General features: G+C 31.9%; 2 protein-coding genes across 4 annotated transcripts; one reads left to right on the top strand and one right to left on the bottom strand.

The window, feature by feature from the left end:
• Positions 1-4773: 4773 nt before the first annotated feature.
• On the bottom strand, positions 4774-16312 carry LOC108724218 (solute carrier family 41 member 1). Of its 3 annotated transcripts, none has more exons than XM_018450462.1 (7): positions 16289-16312; positions 6726-7146; positions 5892-6363; positions 5685-5832; positions 5405-5607; positions 5181-5329; positions 4909-5094 (listed from the first exon to the last, which is right to left on the bottom strand). In XM_018450462.1, the coding sequence occupies exons 2-7, from the start codon at positions 7107-7109 to the stop codon at positions 4909-4911; spliced, it is 1542 nt and encodes a 513-aa protein (XP_018305964.1). In that variant the 5' UTR covers positions 7110-7146; positions 16289-16312. The 3 variants fall into 3 exon arrangements, with proteins under 3 accessions (XP_018305965.1, XP_018305964.1, XP_018305963.1); XM_018450461.1 differs by lacking the exon at positions 16289-16312 and adding an exon at positions 11515-11704; XM_018450463.1 differs by lacking the exon at positions 16289-16312 and having other exon boundaries at positions 4774-5094; positions 6726-7109.
• A 14-nt stretch (positions 16313-16326) lies between these two features.
• Positions 16327-18937, top strand: LOC108724219 (uncharacterized). Its single transcript, XM_018450464.1, has 2 exons — positions 16327-16680; positions 17433-18937. Exon 2 carries the CDS (start codon positions 17441-17443, stop codon positions 18935-18937), a length of 1497 nt encoding a protein of 498 aa, XP_018305966.1. The 5' UTR covers positions 16327-16680; positions 17433-17440.
• Positions 18938-19918: the final 981 nt, after the last annotated feature.

Raw genomic sequence — 19918 nt, 5'->3', positions numbered from 1 at the left:
GAAAGAGGAGCGCAAAAGTCCTCTTCGTTCTCGATCACCAGAGCTCCTTCCAAGCTGTTTATTGCTTTTGTACTGTAGTTTAACGCTAATCTTAGCCTCCGACTGCTCGGACGAGATTTCTTTATCTTTATAAATTTATTATTTACCTCTACTTTATTTTACTTTCTGTTTATTTTATACTTTGATTTTATTTATTCTTCGTTTATTTTTTTTGTACGGACCGCTTGGAGTTCACAGTCGAGAGCTTCTTTTCACGTCCGCGGCATTGAGAATCGAACTCACTGGGATTAGAGAATGTTTCCGAGAGCCCTGAACGTTGCGCGACTTTTGGGTCGGAGTAATCGCGCTCTTTTCGCGGTCACTCGCTACCCCTTTAACGCGCGACGACGCACGACGGCAGATAAAGATCTGTGAGAGACGCGCCGCGTACACCGGGATCGGCGCGATAGTTGGCACTGACAGATGAAACTATTTCATTCACAGCCGTCGTCGCCGTCGTCGGGCTTGACCGTGCGAGTCGTCGTCGTCGACGGGCTTGACCACGCGAATCGCCGCCGTCGTGCATGTGTGCGTGTTAACGCGGCTCCCGTGCACGTGCACGTACGCGCGAACACGGCGACGTGGATGAATGAACCGGCGCGCATACACACGCATATCCACGTACAAACGTACACAACGAAGGAACGATACCGCGCGATTACGGTGTAGGTGGTTACGAGCGTGAACGAGCGGGAGGATGTGCGACGGGGCTTTAAACGAGCGCGGCCGAGAAGACGTGCGGATCCTCCTGCGTGTCGCGGCTGGTGCACGCGTACCTTTATCATGCGTGAATTGGAAAAGTATTCATAAGCAGAACCGATCACCATAACATCAAAATGACAGTAAAACGAATCGTTACTGATCGAAAAGTTTTAATGATCAAACTTTTAATGATCATTTTGGAGCCATTTCGATGTCATGACTTTTTGGTCTGCTTGGGTTACTCCATCCTTGCAAAACTCGCCGAAGTTTCCCTCGACGAGTTTTCATTCGACGGGCAAGACATCACGGAGAACAATAATTTCGCTATGAAACAAATTTGCATATTTGATGAATATTTTGCATTTGTTGTAAATAATTTTTTGTAGCGAGCACAAAAAAATTAAGTATTTGTTACACCTGCAAATAATTTTGCGATACCTACATTTGCAAATAACATTTGCCATTTGTGTCATGGCATAGGATTAGCGTTCATAGCAAATTTTTTCTTTCTGTGATCTTTTCTTTGACTAAAAAACGGACTTGACGTAAAATCGAACAAATAGCATAACATCAATATCAACTAAATTTGAAGCAATTAAATTATAATATAATGTTTGGTCGCAAACATCTGTCTGCAAAATAATAAATTTGTCTGTTAGCCCTTGACATTTCTACTTTCGTTATCCGTTATAAATATAGCGGCACACGCATTCAGTGTTTCTTTGGGATATTAATAATAATACTATTAGAGTACTTAAGATAATTTTAAATTGAATCATTAAAATTATCATTTTTTTTTGCATGCGTCTTAGATAAGTAATGATAAAATGCCGCAGTTGTACATCGAGACTTTATTCTCTCATATAAACATAACAAATCGTTGTGCTAGAATTTATGATACTTGTATATTACATAAGTAAATCTTTTATACAGTGTCATTACTTCAGATTTCCAAACACCGTATATGTTTTAGGCACTGGAAAATGTTAATAAAGTCTCAGTATTATCTTCCTTATAGTAACTTTTCAAAGGACTTATCTGATTAATATACTATTTTCACTACATCTAAATATAATGAATATATCGGCATAACATTGTTGTAGTATTACTTATTGTAGAATATTTTATATATTATATTCTCGATATCTTGCAAAGCTAAGTAAACGAATTGTTTTTATTCATTATTTAAGAGTAAAGATATTTAATACTATAGTAAAAGAACTCCTTTATGGTGTTTCCCTTTCTTGTGACATACATATTATCGTATATATTATATTTATACATAAATTTCTCTCATTATATTTGTGCCCGTAAATTAAAGTATATATGTATTTATACTTTTAATATAAAATACTGTATCACCTACTTCTCTCTCTTTTCTTTTTGTATACCTTTTCAATATATAAATTATTCATGTCTACACGAATATTTATGTAAGTATATCCCCCTTTCCAAGATAATTTCGTAAGACATTAAACAAGAAGTTTTTTCAATACCAGAAAAACTGCCAGAGTTACTAGGAAAATGTTTTTTTAGTTCCTACTATATGATAGATTGACAGCGTCTTCAACTTTTCCTTAAGGTATATAATGCCTAATATGCAAATAGCTTTGAAAAAATGAAAAGAAGAGGAAGAAAGATTGAAACTTGAAGAGGAAAGAATACTACAAGAATTACGAGATTGGAACAATTGCGACTTGAACAAGGGTGCAAAGAGAAGCAGAAACTGAAAACAATGAAAAGAGAGATTGAAAGTGCATATAATAAGAAATTGTTAATGACAAAATAAAAATAGGATAAAGCTGGGATAGTTCTTCAAGTAAGAGATAAATCAGACTCAGTAAACGAGAATGTATTAAAATGAATTGAAATTTTAATCCATTTAAATGAATTTAAATGGATACTTTAGTAGCATTCACTCAGTAGTCCATTTTCACTTTTTTAGAATTCAATTGAACGGAAAACTTTTTTTTAGATTTAATGGGATTGAAAAACTACATTTCTTATTCAGAATTTTTAATTGAGCAGTATTCACAATGCACTTAAAGAATTAAAATTTTTCTTTTTAGATTGAAAGATATAGAGATATGCTTCATAAAATTCCTATAAATGAATAAAAATGCATTGGGATTAAAAAGGATTCATTTCAATATTCGCGAATGCGTACTTCTGAAAATCTGTGAATCCATTTAATCCATTTCAATCTATTCTTGTTTACGAGGGGGTCACCAAAAAAGTGATTTGAAATGCCCAAAGATAATTAGTTTCATCCAAAACTTTAAAAAATTTTTAAATAATGTAATCCTCGGACCGAAGAAAGAACACGGAGGTCCCGGTCGAGTTATCACTACGAACTTAAATCATTATTTAAAAAAATAAAAAAATAAGAAATAAGCGAAAATAATAAATTAATGTTTATTCTGCACACTCGTTCCCAATTATCAAGGGCGTAGATTGAAAGTAGTGGTCGAAAAAAGAAGAGAGTTAATAAATAAATGTTGTTGTCAGCATTTGCTTGAATAAAAGGAATGCGCTATTCTTGTTGATATCTAGAACTCTATTCCTTAACTTGCTCTTAAAATTCCAATTCGCAATATACTTCGGTTTAATTCTTTTTCCTAGTTATAATCTCTCATCTTAAATACGAATTGAATTTAGTTCACAGAATAAATAATTTTGCAATTAATTAATATAATTTGTAATCACAAAGTTTAGCCTTTTGTTAGCTCTGACAATATTTCGAGAATTTTATTATTTCACGTACATATTTCAACTCTTGTTTAATCTGTTATATATCTTGGCAAGAGAAATAAATTTATATAATTATAAATATTTTGATTCATTCAAAATATGTAAAATGTCATTATACATATATACTATAAATATAGAAATATATTTTTAATTATATCTTTAGATGTTTTGTGTCCATTTCTTCAATGTAGATTAACTTTAATTTCGGTTTAACTTAATCTTTATCCTTTCTAATTCTTAAAACTAAAAAAAGATAAAAATTAAGTTAAACTAAGATTAAAATTAATCTACACTGGTAGAAACGGGTCTCAGATAGTAAAACTATGTAAAAACAAAACTGTCATATATATAGACCGAGGGGCTACTCATCTACGAAATCAACGGAATTCACTAAATGAGGCAATCAAGCATTCCTCATTGAAATCAAGAAATCATCTGAAATCGAACAAAAAAACATTGTCGTACCTTCGGTCGCGCGTCTCGAACTTTCTTTCGGAAAACAAATAAAATAACTTTGCAATGACGTTGAAATAACTATGAATACAAGAAATGAGAAATCATTTTTGTAGGTGAGTACCCCCTCGATACAGACTGTTTAGGCTTTACACATACAATACGTACTTATAAATTTCTGAGTATTAATAAATCGAAGACAATATTAAGAGAAAGAGAGAAAGAGAGAAAGAAAGAAAGAAAAAAAAGAGTATTCATCTTTCACTTTAATGCCATAATTGAGAATTGCACTAATTAAAGTTTCTTCTATATTATATAAAAGATAATTATATAAAAAATATTAAAATTTATGTTTAATATTTAACTGATTGATGTATTGTATATGTATGTGTACTAATATATATCTACTAGGTATTATATACAGATAAACTAAGTTTATACATATAGGCACACACGTCGTATGATTGATATGACGAAGCTTAAGAAAATATCTTGTATGATGGCAATTTTGGTTAAAGCATAGAATGAAATATATGTATACTTATATATACATATATATATATACTGGCCTATATTTATTGGCATAGTTGCAATTCAAATTAATTGTAATTCCTATCTTTGTAATTACATGGCAATTTAATTATTAATATGATAGAATCAATATTAGCGGATTATAATTCTTATCTTTGTAATTATGTGACAATTTTATTTCTTAATAAAATTGTCACATAATTTTTCGATTTATTAATTATAATAAAATCAATATTAACAAGTACTATACTTCTTTTTGAAAGAAAAACTCATTGTAATGAAAGCGATAACCACTAATAATTTCGAATTACAATTAGTAAGCGCATTGTAAATTCAAATCAGATTTCTCATCGCAGTCTTTTGAACGACAGTTCAAAAATTTGTGACCTGTAACATTATAAAGGATTTAAAATATTGTATAAACTTTAACGATTAATCTCCTACGTCTGAGTCGCCGTCGCCTATGGCATAAAGAATATGGAAGGCAATTCCAAGAAGCGCAGTTCCTATAAGATCGCCTGCTGCTGTTAAATATGGTATTGCGGAACTGTCTGGATCCATACCTCTTGTCCACATCCAAATAACCATTAATTGCGCAATATATAACAACAGGATTACCTAAAAATTAAACAAACAAGTTTAATCAATATTAATAATTTTTTTGAATTTCAGTATCATTTTTATAAAAATTAATATATGTATACCTGTAACATTGCAGCGATCAAATATATCGTGATAAATATAGGCGTGAACGAGGTATGCCCCGCCTGAAGGTAACTAATGGTATAACTAAAGATTAAGTGCCCTGGTATTACCATCATCAGCAATACTCTAGCTGTCCTCGCATGTCCTCCTGTTAAAAATTCCTTGTTACAAATTCACGACCATGTAATTATATCTTGTGCAAAAACGTTTATAGTAAACTCACCTTTAGCAAAAAATGCGTGGAATGGACTAATGCAAATGTTCAGAGTCTTTTGAACACCTGTGTGATAATCTTTATGTAGAGACGTCGATATTCTACTGGCCTGAACGGCGACCAAGTTTCCCCCAACACCATTAATTACTAATTGAAAGACTGCTATACCCTTGTAGCTTGATATGGTGTAGTCCAAAATTAGTCCACCAAGACTAAAATCAATGTTATTCATTGACGCGTGCGTTCACCTCATGAAATTTTTATAAAATGTACAACGGAAAATAATCACCTGCTAATTAACATCGCGGATATCACAGGCGTCCAGCCGTAATCCAATACTTCTTTAGTAAATGGATTTCTAGCTGCTATGTAACCCCATACAGGAGTTATAAATACACAACATACTATCAATAATGGAGCTGTCCACGGAGCGCTACCTACAAAATTCGTCGTTTTTAATCAAATAAGCACAATACGGTAAAACAATCATTTATACCTATTGCTTTATATAATATAGAAGCGATCCAGGATAAAAGAGCTAAAGTAGTTAGATCTCCTAAGGAAGCCGCGATCGGCGTAGCGACATTGTCAGGATTGATGTTCATTCGTCGCGACAATAATATGACTGCAACCATCACGAGGCCCAGAAAGAAACTGGCTACGGAAGCGGTGATCAAGGCACTGGCGCACAATAAGAGTCCATGGTGAATATTGAAGTGAGCTTCCGGAATCCAACCAAGGATCACGGCCGCTAAGGACGCCAGCAAACCAACTACCATAGCCTGACATTGGATTAAAGCTAAATTTCCCATAACCAATGTCCATTGTTGTTTCGTCGTATCCATTTGACCCAGATTAGCTTGGGTCGACAATCTGGAGGCCAATGTCATCTCCAGGTTTCCCTTTAAACCCAGTAACGCAGGAACTAATATGTATACCTCAGATACCACTTGATACACTGGCCAATGCTAAAATTCAATGTTTCATTTATGAGATTAGATTTATTAGCCTTACTGAAAAACAGTTTATAAGTTCATAATTAGTTCTTGAGAGACGTGATAAAAAAAATTTTATTGTTAGTAAAGAAAAGCAGCTGCTACCGTATCTTATTTATTTTCTATTTCAGAATTCCTCAAAAATATGCATGATTGTGATATATGTCATCCATTTCAATCGATGTATATATTCAATAGATTAACTTTAATCTTGATTTAATTTACTTTTTAAAAAATTTTCTTCTAGATTTTTTTTTAACTTAGAAAGAGACAAGTTAAATAGAGATTCTTAAAGTTAATCTACATTGGCAGAAACAAGATTCAATTTTTAATACCTGCACCACATCTAGCAGCAAACTAGCGGCAACCATGCCGAAGCCGGCAAGTAGGAAGGGTATAAACATCTGGATGGATATAGACCAGACGGTTTCATCGTCCGCATTTTCCACCTCATTCCTTTGATTGTCCTTTTTTCCGCTGCTAAATACGACACTCTCGCTGTCCGACGGTATCAGTCGCTGTATATCGCCCTTTTCGTTTTCATCGCTCTCATCTTCAGAGTTGATCTCCAATTCCATATTGTTGATATCAGTCGAAATAAATAGCTCGTCGCTGCCTAATCCCACCATTTTATTCGGTGGTGAGCTGCTTTTTCTTAGTTGTCTGCGACGAATTTTATTGTGCCCAAAGCGGTTTTCTTGTACCTTCGCATGGTTCATCCTTGTTAGCTTTCCTTTTGCGAATCACCGGCCAATACTGCGATCAAAAACAGAGTGATTCGTTAGAGCAGCCAAAAAATACCTGCGAATTTTTTTGAAATAATTATTTAAATTTCACGCGTGTCTAATACTTAATTTATGAATTGGGTATTATCAGTAGAAGAATTAGAGAGGTAATTTAGATTTGTCGATAAAAAATGTACTTGAGATTAATTGTTCGTGATAAGGACAATATTGTAATATGTACCACTTCTCACAATGTATTTTTAGTCTAATGTTAACAAAAATTTAATGAGACTTGTATAAAAATAAAAGTTGACAGAAAGATTATTGGAATTTCGTTAAGGATAATTCATATTGCCAGCAAGATGGGAGATTTATTTTCTTACAACACTGAGATGTTGTTAAAGACTTGAGTGTAATTAGAACTACGTAAGCGAAAGATACGTTTCGTCACATTTGTTCTAGCTTATTTTTAGAGTTGGATCTAATTTAGACCCATCGTGGTTTTGCAAGCTCCTGACTCTCTTCTTTCTTTCTTTTTATTTCACCGAGTCGTATAGTCTCTTAATGCTATTATTATAATTCTAAAATAATCTTATATTTATATAATACAATTCCGTGACAAAAGAAGATTGCAGTAATGACGTATAAGATAAATTACTATTTAGTATAGTTTTTATAAATAATTACTAAATTTTTATAAATAATCTGTAAATTTTCTTGTGAATTAATAACACATGACGGAATTTTAAATTTATAGTTAATTTATTAATATAAAAATAGCTCTCTTTCATTATAAATCTTGATCAATAATTTGTCTTTAAAGTTTTTTAAATTATATAAAAATAACGAAATAATTAGAAAAATATAAAAAAATTTAAATTTATAAAATAAAATCAATATAATTTTATAAAGACCATCCGGTAATCTTTTATCACGTATAAGATTACTTATTGCATATAACATTATCAAGGTTTTGCAATGTACACAGTATTATTTTCACGTTCAGATATAGTTGTCGACAAAAACTTTATATTTCACAAATCGGTATTCATTCACGTAAAATTGTATTTCCTTAAAGTTCACGATAGAAAGCGCGTCTGATCTTTGTGCCAAAAGATTCACCCAGAACACATATATAAGATTTTATTTGATCATCTCTCAGAAGGCAATGGCAAACCACTGAGAGAGTATTTGCCATTATAACAATTGCCATTATGACCTCTTCTAGTAGACTATCTAGAATCAACATTAAAACTGTAGATCCTATATATTTGCAGATGTATGCAGAAGAGTTACATCTCTGACGACGGACTACAGACTTATTGTTAGAAGAAAGCTAACACACAATTTCAATTAATGACAAAAACTTTTCATAAATGTCGTAACCTTAGTTACGTAAAGAGTTACGCGTCTGTTTTTTGTGCTAAAGATACGGGTTTAAATCTACACAGAATATATCTAGACTTTATTTGATTGTCACCTTTATTAACGAAGGCAATTGCAAATCACACAGAGTATTTTTGGCATGAGAATCTTCTTTTAATAGGCCATTCGGCACTGACGTTAAATCTCACATATGGATATATGCAGAAGAGATCACCACGTCTCGGGCAAGAGATCATAAACTTAAGAACGTTTACATTGAGTAAAACGTAAAATTATATTTGTATTATAAAACAGCCTCAAGATATTAAAATAATTTTTTTAAAACAATAATATACGACAAATCACAAATACGAGTCAGACACGGAAATTAAAACGCAATCATAAATTAATAACAAATTAGTTCAATAATAAAAATATAATTGTATGTTTCGGCTTCCTCTTCGAGCCATCTTCAGCATGTGTCAACAAAATTATGTCAAGGATGTATTTTATTGTGGATCACAAAGCGGAATACTGTTTCATTAAGGATATGTCAAAATCGTAAAGGTTGCTTGGTACCAACATAGTGGATATAATTTCCACTGTAAATAAATAAATTTGGTTTTGATGTCAAAAATAGTTACAAATTTAAATATAGCAAACAAGGAGGACTCACCTAGGGTCAACAGTCTAAAAACATAATCAAAAATAAAAATAATAAAAAACAGGTAAACAATCTACTATATTGGTATCAAGCAGCCTTTGTAATTATGACATCTTCAATCACGGAATATACCGCTTCGTGGTCCACAGTAAGATGCATTCTTGTACACAACCTTGTTAAAGTACACACATGCTGGAGATGGGGTTGGAAGAGAGAACCGAAATGTACAATTATAGGCCTGTTCTTTTTAGCTGAATTTCTTGCACGATTCATCTTTTATCTTTTTTTCTCTAAAAGTCGAGAGAAAAAGACAAAGAACTAAGAAGTTTAACTAAAAAAAACAGGATTATTATTTTTATTATTGAATATTATTTCAGTAACGCAATAATAAATTAATAATAAATTTTAGATATTAATGTGCTCTAGTTACCGATAGTGTTTGTCGTTTGTTGTACACTATTATTTTATCCATATCACGAATCTTATTATATATATTTGATTTTTCTAGTATAAATATCTCGGAATACGCGCTCCTTATCATACATTACAAGGAAAACAGATAATATGGCTGCGTCAGACAGACAAAGCAGCTCAGTGAGATCTTTAATATAATTAGTTCTTCGTTTTTAAAGATTTTTTTTATTGCTGCACTGGACTACACTAAAATTTTTCTTCTCATTTTCATTAAATTTTAAACAAATATTTCACTTTAAATATAAAATGTATACTAATTGATTTTGAATGTAAAAACTAATCATAAGATTTGTTTTTTATTGCTGAACTACAGAACTTCAATCTCTGCTCTTGTTAAATATCAAACATATATTATTTCACTTTAAGTATAAAGAGTATACAATAGTTATAAAAAACGTATAATAAAGAATTTATTTACTGAGATCAAATAAAAACAGACTTCTAATAAGAAAATCACACTGAGCGCTCACTAAGCTATTTTGATTGCACAACTACTTTGGAAAGCACGTTATCAGTGCTATTGTGTATTTCACTCATTAGATGTAAAACAATAACAGAATGCACAGTATGACGCAATAGCACAGTATGATAGCATGAATGTAGCCTATAATTTTCTTCTTTTCAGTTGGATTTTTTGTAAAATTAATTTTTCCCCTTTTTCTTTCTAAATTGAAGAAAAAATAAACGCAACACAAGAAGTTAATTGGTGCGTTCCAGCAAGAGACACAATGTAAGGCACACAGAAAAACTTTTACTTAATAGTAAAACGAAAGGAGTAAAGAAATCAAGATGTTGGATTTGCTATTACTTATGTCTTACTGCTTAATTTTTTTTTTTGTGTTATGGCTCTCAGACTAAAGATTAAAATTGTATTGAAATTTAACCAATCAAAGCAAAGTTCATTAAACATAAGTTCAGTATTTTTTTCTGCCTGTTTCTAATGATATTGTTTAATTTCAATCCTGGTTTAACTAATTCTTCAGTCTTTTTCAGTTCTAAGAATTAGAAAAAGTGAAGAGTAAATTAAACCGAGATTAAAATTAAACTACATTGTAGAAATGAGCACTGGTTAAATTCGAATCCAATCTCAATCTCTAGTTTAATTATGATTTTGTGGTCTCTATTGTGATTAGCCAATTGCTTACTGTTAGGTCAAAGCTTAGGTTTTATTACTTAAGTTCTTTTGCGTGCTCCTTAATATAGCGATCATTTCAGCTTTGATTAACATTGACAAACAATAAGGATGTAATGATTTACTGCGTTAGACTGTGTTATCTATATGTCTTGCTGGAAAGCATTTGATAACAGTCACACATCATAACAAATAAATAAAAAGTTATTTGCAAATAAAAAGATTCATAAAAGTAAGGAATAGATTTTCGATTTAAGTGTTATAATATTTTGAATATATTCGATTATTTCGCCTAAATTAATCATCAAAATTTACTTAATATTTACTAAAATCGGCTAAAATTTTAAATTATACAACACTATTTGTCGTCATATTTCCATAGCTGATATTGATTCGTTTTATCTCAATTTCACCAGGAAAAAAGTCCTTTCAATATCTAATATTCTACACATGAAACTCCATAATATTTAAGTTTATTTTTAATGTACTTAAAACGTCGCAATTAGTTTTTGCATTGAAATGTTCGTACTATGAAAAATGTATAACCGCGTAGCGAATCCTAAAAGTCTCACGATACATAAAATAAAGACATTTTGCGATTTCGTCTGAAAATCCTCGTTAGACAGCCGCGCTGTCAGGACGCTTAATTTATAGAAGCAAATTTTTACATTTGTTTCAACAAAAGAGCGTTTCCTCTTCGCTCGCGCGGTTGCCTGACAACTGCTGATAGCCCGGCCGCCATAACCTCAAAGTGCCACGTATACCTCGAATACACGACTTTTCTTCGCGTGTTGATCCATCGGCCGATCATAAGAGCGATACTTCCGCGTACGATGTCCAAGATAATTCCGGATTCCTCGAGAAGAAACAAAAGGTCCTCCGTCGAGTTCACCGAGCAATCATAATCATTTTAATCAACTCTAATTCACTGACAAGCACACAGCGTGAAGTACGCTGCGTACAGTTACGTATCTACGTCAATTCAATAGTTACGCGCAGTGTTGAGTGAATGTTGCCGAATCGGAGTCGGGCGCAGTTCGATACTATCGAATCGGCCGGCCGCTTGCGATTCTCGAATGGCGATCCAAGTCATTGCGGTCGTATTCGCGCGCGCGATATCTTTTCTGAATTTTCGCATAGAAATCGCATAGATTTGTTGAAATGCGAGTGAGCAGACATTGGAACGAACTGAAAAGCTGTAGGAAATGGGATAGCATGGCTAGCTGAGACGGATGGTAATGGATAATCATTGTCAGCTGGGCTGCAGATGAACGAGCGTTGTACATTAAGAGGTACGTAAGTGATATGCATATTAAAGTGTGGATTAAAAGCGATATAATTCCGCCGGGCCAAGTTTTTTTATGCGCTTGAGATATTCTCATTTATGAAATGTATGATAAATAATAAATGAAATGATCCAATGGAAGTAATAATGATTTTCGATGCCACCGATATTTTAATCGACGCATGTACTTCCCGCCAGTAAAAAATGGTTCGCCTTGGTGAAAATAAATATTGGAGTGTAAGTCGAATGTAAGAGCTGGAAAGTGTTAGAAACGTAAACGAAGCTTTTAGGAGGCAAAAAAATGTAAAAGGAATGTTTATATGTTTTTATCCTTCGTAGCAAAAAATAAAGTCACAGAATACCCTATAAGCGCATAATATTATTTAATATTAAATAATATTCCTGAAATATTAATGGATGGTTATATGTCCACTCCTAATAATATTATATGATTATTAAAAGTAACATTTATTTAATGTTACTGTAATATCGTATAAACATTAGAAAGTATTATAACAACATTTACTTTAATTTGTAAAACTGTTACATCTGTTCAGTATAAGTATACGTTTAAAAACTAAAAATGATTTTTGCTCTCAGTTGTAGAACTGGATATGTACTTAAAATCACGTTGAAACGTTTTTTTAGCACAAGATGCAGCATAGACTGATAAGAACTTTTCGTTACTGGATTGTGAATTCAAATTGCACAAAATTAAAAATAATTAATATTTAAACGTATACGTTTTTAAACGTATACTTATACTGAACAGATGTAACAGTTTTACAAATTAAAGTAAATGTTGTTATAATACTTTCTAATGTTTATACGATATTACAGTAACATTAAATAAATTACTTACTTTTAATTAGTTACTTTTAATAATCATATAATATTATTAGGAGTGGACATATAACCATCCATTAATATTTCAGGAATATTATTTAATATTATATAATTTTAGTAAAATATTATTAAAATGTTATATTTAATATTCTGAGAATATGCCTAAAATATTATTTAATATTAAATAATATTATGCGCTTATAGGGTAGATGAGACAACTTGAGGGATGCGCAGTAGGACCAAATTTGATACAGTTTGATTGGCCATTGTGTGACAATTGCGGTAAGAACAAAATTTAGGACCTAAATTTGATTGGCTAGTTGATTACTCTGAATTGCCGTTATGCGCGTTGTCTCACCTGTTTTCTTCCACCATGGTTTTATCTTTGTTCATTGCATGTCAAGAAGGATAAAATGACATTTGTGTCGATTGTATCTCCTAAAAGGAAAGCAGTCAATGTAATATCACTGTCACCTTTTGATAATTTTACAGTGACATCTCAATTTATCTGTGACTATTGTGATGCAAATGTGACTTTTTTTCTTTAGAAAATGTTTTGTTGTCTCAATTTTCACCTCCTATATTTTAATAATAATTTATTAGTGACACATTAATTAAGCATGGGGATATATTGAGTCAATATTAGGCTAATATTGGACTACTATAATATTGTTCCAATAATAATTATGCTACTAACATATAGAAGCTTTGTTTATATGTTTCTGTTAGGGCTTAGACACCATAAATGGAACAAGGAATAAGTAAACAAGGTATAACAAATTTAAATCTACTGGATACATAGGGATACAGAGTGCCTATCATTTAGACACAAATCTACACAAATATCGTTTTATCTTTCTTTGCATTCTATAAGTAACAAGACAAAACGATATTTGTGTTGACTTGTGTCACTAAATAGAAGACATAGTTTCTGATTGGTTGAAATCTTATTTCTTGTTCCTTATTCCTTATTTCTTTCATTATGTCCGAGTCCTTACTTTCTTACATTCGGCTTATATGTTCCAATTTTTATTTTAGCAAAAGTTGCATTTTTCAAATGCATGTAGGAATTTTGCATGTCTGACATGAAATATGAATTTATCGATATTGTAGCAATTTTATGTGTAGGTTAAATGTTGATTAAAAAAATGGGTAGATTAAAAAGTGCAAAATTTATGAAGTGATTTAACATGTTTAAAAACAATTTTATGTGAAAAGATATTTAGATGTTGACAGACATAATAAAATAAAAAAAATTCAACTATATGTCCATTATATATGTGTATATAATATCAAAATCAAACAATATTAATAAATATTTTTTACATCTATCTAATTAATCAATACTATGATTGTGTGTGTGTGTGTGTGTGTGTGTGTGTGTGTGTGTGTGTGTGTGTGTGTGTGTGTGTAGTATGTATAATATATTATTTTAAATATACATATATAATATGAAAATTAATAAATATTTTATGGATAAGTAAATCTTTTATATTTATCTATCATAAAAATATTTTTGGATTTTATATATATTATTCTTATTTATAATATGCTATACATAATACATAGATTATAAATAAATAAAGAACTGTATATATAAATTAAAAACTACACTTTAGTCAATATTATAACACGGAATGAAATAAATTTTTTTATTTACATTTTTTCATTTTTTCCGTAATATTTATTATTAAAATATTTTTAAATTTATATATAATGAAAAATAAAAGGATACATATCGAAAAATATTTTAATTAATATTACAAAGAAAAATTAAAATTTGGAATACAAAATATTTCATATTTATTGGTGTTCGCGAAATAACATGTTTTGTCTGTAATCTTGTAAATTGCATTGAAAGATACAAATTGATTATTAATGTACATCTCCATATACGTGGTGTAGTAATAAAGTTCAGTGCATGTTATGAGAAGATAAACACCACTTAATTAATATACAAGTGATCTTTATTATCCTTTAAAGTAATCCCCCTTAGAGACAATACACTTTTGAGAGACAATAGCTTGAGGAAACTCTGTGAAAAGTCATCTTTGAATATCGCTTTAAGTCTTATTGTTACATGATTTTGAGTGTTCAAAATGTTTGTAAATCCTTTATTTTAGGAAACAAAAAGATCTGCTGGAGCAAAAATTGCTGTACACATTTTGAGTCAGAACTCCAGGTAGAACACAGAGTCATAATTAATTATTCATAATCATATCATAGGATGTCATTATATATATAACATCATTCGATATATATAAAAAAATGAACTTATAATAAATGAAGTCATGATGTTGCTCTTATGATATTATTTTGATTTCTAAATTCTACTTGGGAATGTGTAACAAGACTTAAGGTGATATTCAAAGATAACTTTTCATATAATTTCCGCGAATTATATGAATCTTGTCTGAAGTATACTATCTTTAGAGGGAATTACTTTGAAGGATGATAAAGGTCATTTGTATATTAGTTAAGTGATTTATTTTCTCATAACATTTACCGAATTTTATTGCTACACCACGTATTATTACAAATAACAGAAATTATGAGAAAATTATAATAATATTTTTAAGTATTTTAAATATAAGAAAGATATGTAATTATATTATATTATAGTATTTGAAAAAATAAACTTCAAGACCTATAAAGTTCTTTATCTATTACATCTACCAATATATTGCTGTTGTGTTCTCTCTCTCTCTCTCTCTCTCTCTCTCTCTCTCTCTCTCTCTCTCTCTCTCTCTCTCCTTCATAACGCTGAAATAAAATGTACATAATAACATATATAAAGCTGTTTAAAAATTGAAATTATTTATCATGCTTTCTATTATAATACTAATCATTAGGAGATCCAAATTATATAAGATAGAATTTTTATAAATTTGTCTTCGCTTGTTTTAGCTATTCTGTGGTAGACTGGACTGAAGAGTTGCAAACCTCCTAATAACCTATAAATGACTGAAGACATAGCTTAGCGCTCAGTGACCTTGCTCATTTGCATGTAAAATTTATAAATCGAGCATTCTGGCATTCTAGAGTTAATAGTAATATAAAATTATCTTTAAAGCTAAAAAAATCAACGAAACTTGTTATAAAAATAATTTACCTATCTCCAAATATTTTGTTTGTATATAATCGTATTCATTCATTGTGCAAAAAGTTTATTACTTTAATATTAATTATTTAATTGATAATTACTTTTATATTGAACATTTTTGTGCGTTTTTCGCGAACGTTGAGGATGGTAGGATAAATTTTCATTTGACACACACACACACACACACACACACACACACACACACACACACACACGTGTCAATTCATATACAGAAGTTCTATTATTCATATCTGATGTACTAAATGCCTTATGCTTACAAATTGGAATGTCAGAATTATATTACCGTTTATTATTTTAGTTGATGTGTTATATTCCGCCGCTTTCCCTCTCGAGAGTCAAACGTCATTCGTCTTTGGCTATTCGTCTTCGAATATCTTATTGCCAGTACGCAGTGCTTGAAATACCTTATGTCTGGGCGACTAGGCATAGTGCCCATCGACGTACTCGCAGCCCTGATAATACCTCGCAAGGCTTTGAACGATCGAGGCGTCTGGTCTTCGGCAGAGGGAAAATCAAATCGTGACATGAAATCGCTTGTCTAAATCGCGCGGAGTTTTAAGACAATCTCTGTAACACCATGTTGAATGGTACCATTGTTAACACAACGCTCTTTGTGTTGTACATAATATTTTTTAAGCATCGAATAATCGTGGCTACTGAGAAGAATTTATGAAAGTAAGTATTTAAATTTTTTATAATTTGTTACGTTAATTATTATCTTATTACAATTTATTTCTTATTACAATTTAGTTAATGCATACGGAGAGTAGTAACGCATTTTAAATGACAAATGAATAAATTCTCGTGCCAATAATGGTACAATGTACGGTTGAATACGGCATGCTAAATTGGGAGATAATTGTCTTCTCTTTTCGATAGATGTATAATAGGTCATTAAACGCAAGTAGAACCCGTCGCGATCGTATTTAATTATTAGCGTTTGTGGTATATCGGTTTGTTAATTACGATGCGTGTGAGCTTCGTATTGTAATATTCTGAAATAATGGTTTACACGTGTTCTTTGACGGGACGCAGTTATGTAACTAATCGTGTTCGCGGTTGAAACACTAAAATACTCGTACGCGTAACATCGATATATTATGTAATAACCCTTGTAATAGTCCTCGAACAAATAGAAAGATTTTAATTATATGAGCCAGTTTTCATCTTTCATATATAATTGATTCGCAGAACACAAACTATCAGTAACATATAATTTCCTACTTAACAATGAAACTGTTACGTACAACATGTATTATATTACGCGCAGGGAAATTATAATAATGTCGATGTAATATTATCGTCAGTTTGTGTTTTGCGGAGAAGTGTTAATATAATGTAATGCGATCGCTTAATACAATTTAAACAAATCAATTTTATTTGCTCGTTATAAATCTACGTTCGTTGCATTGATCTTGTTGTTTCAGTTTTGACGATGGGTCGCAGAAAAAGAAATCCGAAAAGGATCTTTGTCACTGAGAAAATTTGCGAGAGGAAGGTAGCAGAAAAATTAAATTCCGACGAAAAAGAAGCGATAGAGGAACAAAGAGGAGAAAATCTTTCTATCAATGAAGTCGCGATTGACGTTTACTCGCGTTTGAAATTGCCATTCGTGTACCCGATGCAACATCGATCGTCGGACGACAGCGACGAAGAGGACACTGTCGAGCTGAACTTCTGGCCACGTTTTGTCTTCGTGTCGAATCTATGTCTGATCTGCATGGAACGGTCGGAGGAAACCTGTGAATCTTGCGGCATGGTTTCTTACTGTACCGTCAGACATATGAAGCAGGATCGACCGAAGCATCGTGGCCTGTGCAAAGTTCTCGCCGAAGTCTGTCAGATTGGAGGTGGCTTGTCGTTACTGTTGGAACTCAGCGCGGATGATTATCGGATTTATCGGTTGAAATTGATCGAGATAGTACAATGTCGCTTGAACAGGCCTCTTCAGCTCTGGGAAAAGGAAATCCTTCTTTATCCCCGCGTTTGTTGCAGTTGTCGTCGCTTCTCGACGACTCTGAGATGTTGCCCGGCATGCGGAATCGGCTTATTCTGCGAGAATCATGACGGCGGACATGAAGAATGGTGTCGAGAGTTTCAGGTGTTTCGTAGAATGCTGTTCATGCAGCACAAACACGGTTATATAGAGCCTGAGATTCCGGATACCTTCCAGAAAGAGCCACTTCATTTGCCGGGTAATTTTGATCTGTTAATAGTACAGCTTTACGGCCGATCAACATATTATTTCAATATGGATTGCTATACGTACTGCAGCCTCTCTCAAATAGCGTCTATTCCATTAACGGTTTTGTATTCCATGCAAATTTCTTGTCAGAATTGGAAAATTATCGATACCTTCGTGGTTCATGTAATAGGTGCTGAGTTTCAGTATGAATGTATAAATTTGCACGTGTGGGAGAAACTTTTTCTGCATCTCCTCCCGAATTTAAAGCATCTCAAGTTGATGTTTGTTGGTCCGGAACTGAGTCTGCCGACAGTGCCATTAGACCTATTAACCGCTGTGAAGATCTGTTCGTCTTGTAAATCATCTGGTCGACGAGTAAAAATTTCGTTCCATCCTAAAAAATTTTATCACGATTTCTGTCGCTCCAAACAATTTATAGAACCGCATCTCGTGTGCCTCTTTAATCCAGGTCTTTATCGGGAAACTGGTTTTGAAGGCAAAGATACATGGCCGGAGACGATACGAGAATTTTGTAAAATGAAAATTCCCGTGTGCGTGACGTCTTACACGAAGCAGGAAATTCCACGAGAGATGATTAGAATAAAATCGATCGCTGATGTAGAAACGATTTTGGAGCCGCGAAAAAATCCATTCGCTTCGATCAAACCTGATAGAAATTTCGTTAGTGACGATACAGCGCCACTTATATATAAAAATTATTATCTTGCCATGGTTAAAGGAAAATAATTAATATTTTGAAAGAGATTTTCTTTTTAAGTTACTTTACGTTTGAAATATTTTTATATTATATCTCTTTTAATTTCTAGTATTAGAGCAAGAGCATGGTAGACAAACTGTTGGCCATCCCCATGCGTGGTTACATATATTGCCAAGAACTTTCCATAAATGACAGAACAGTTGGCAGACGCTTTATCATGTGCTCTTGCTCTTACCTTTAATTTATATGCAAATGTCATATATGTAAAAGAGATTATTATATAATATAACAACCAAAGTTGGCGAGTTGTCAAATTTGATATATATTATAATATATTGTACAATAATTTTTTGTTATTGTATTGTAGTCTCTAGTTCAAATTGGGAATTAAATTAGTACTTGAAATACTTTTTACATCTTTTAATTTTTAGTACTAGGACAAAAACAGACAATAAATAAAATGTTGATTATACCCATGTGCGTGATTATATTCATTGCCAAAGACTTTGAATAAATGAATAGTTGGCCGACACTTTGTCTATCGTGTGCTTTTATTTTAATTTATATGCACATGTTATATATGTATGTGAAATTTTAAAGAGATTACTATATACTGTGGCAACTCCAAAGCTGGCGTGTTGCCACATTTAAGATATGTTGTAATATACAATAATTTTTATTATTGTATTGTAGTCTCTATTTCAATTTAGGAATTAACTTAATACTTGAAATATTTTTTATATCTTTTAATTTTTAGTGTTAAGGCATTTTTTATATCTTTTAATTTCTAGTATTAGGACAAAAGCAAACGATGAACAAAGTATTGGCTGTATTCATGTATGCGATTACATACATTACCAAGGACATTTAATAAATGACAGAACAGTTGGCTGACACTCTCTTTGTCTATCGTATGTTTTTACTTTTAATTTATATGCAAACGTTATACGTGAAATTTTAAAGAGATTATTACATATATGACAACCAAAGTTGGCGAGTTGCCAAATTTG

This window comes from Mycetomoellerius zeteki, unplaced genomic scaffold, assembly GCF_001594055.1.
Source record: "Mycetomoellerius zeteki isolate Tzet28-1 unplaced genomic scaffold, Tzet1.0 scaffold282, whole genome shotgun sequence".
NCBI lineage: Eukaryota > Metazoa > Arthropoda > Insecta > Hymenoptera > Formicidae > Mycetomoellerius > Mycetomoellerius zeteki.
This window is presented reverse-complemented; position numbering and strand designations above follow the sequence as displayed.

Excerpts from the sequence above, each read along its gene's own strand:
- LOC108724218 (XM_018450462.1), bottom strand. The coding sequence starts at position 7,109 with ATGAACCATGCGAAGGTACAAGAAAACCGCTTTGGGCACAATAAAATT. Across the intron at positions 5,833-5,891 it reads TATATTATATAAAGCAATAG|GTAGCGCTCCGTGGACAGCT; the intron begins GTATAAATGATT and ends CGAATTTTGTAG. Across the intron at positions 5,608-5,684 it reads TCCGCGATGTTAATTAGCAG|TCTTGGTGGACTAATTTTGG; the intron begins GTGATTATTTTC and ends CATTGATTTTAG.
- LOC108724219 (XM_018450464.1), top strand. The coding sequence starts at position 17,441 with ATGGGTCGCAGAAAAAGAAATCCGAAAAGGATCTTTGTCACTGAGAAA.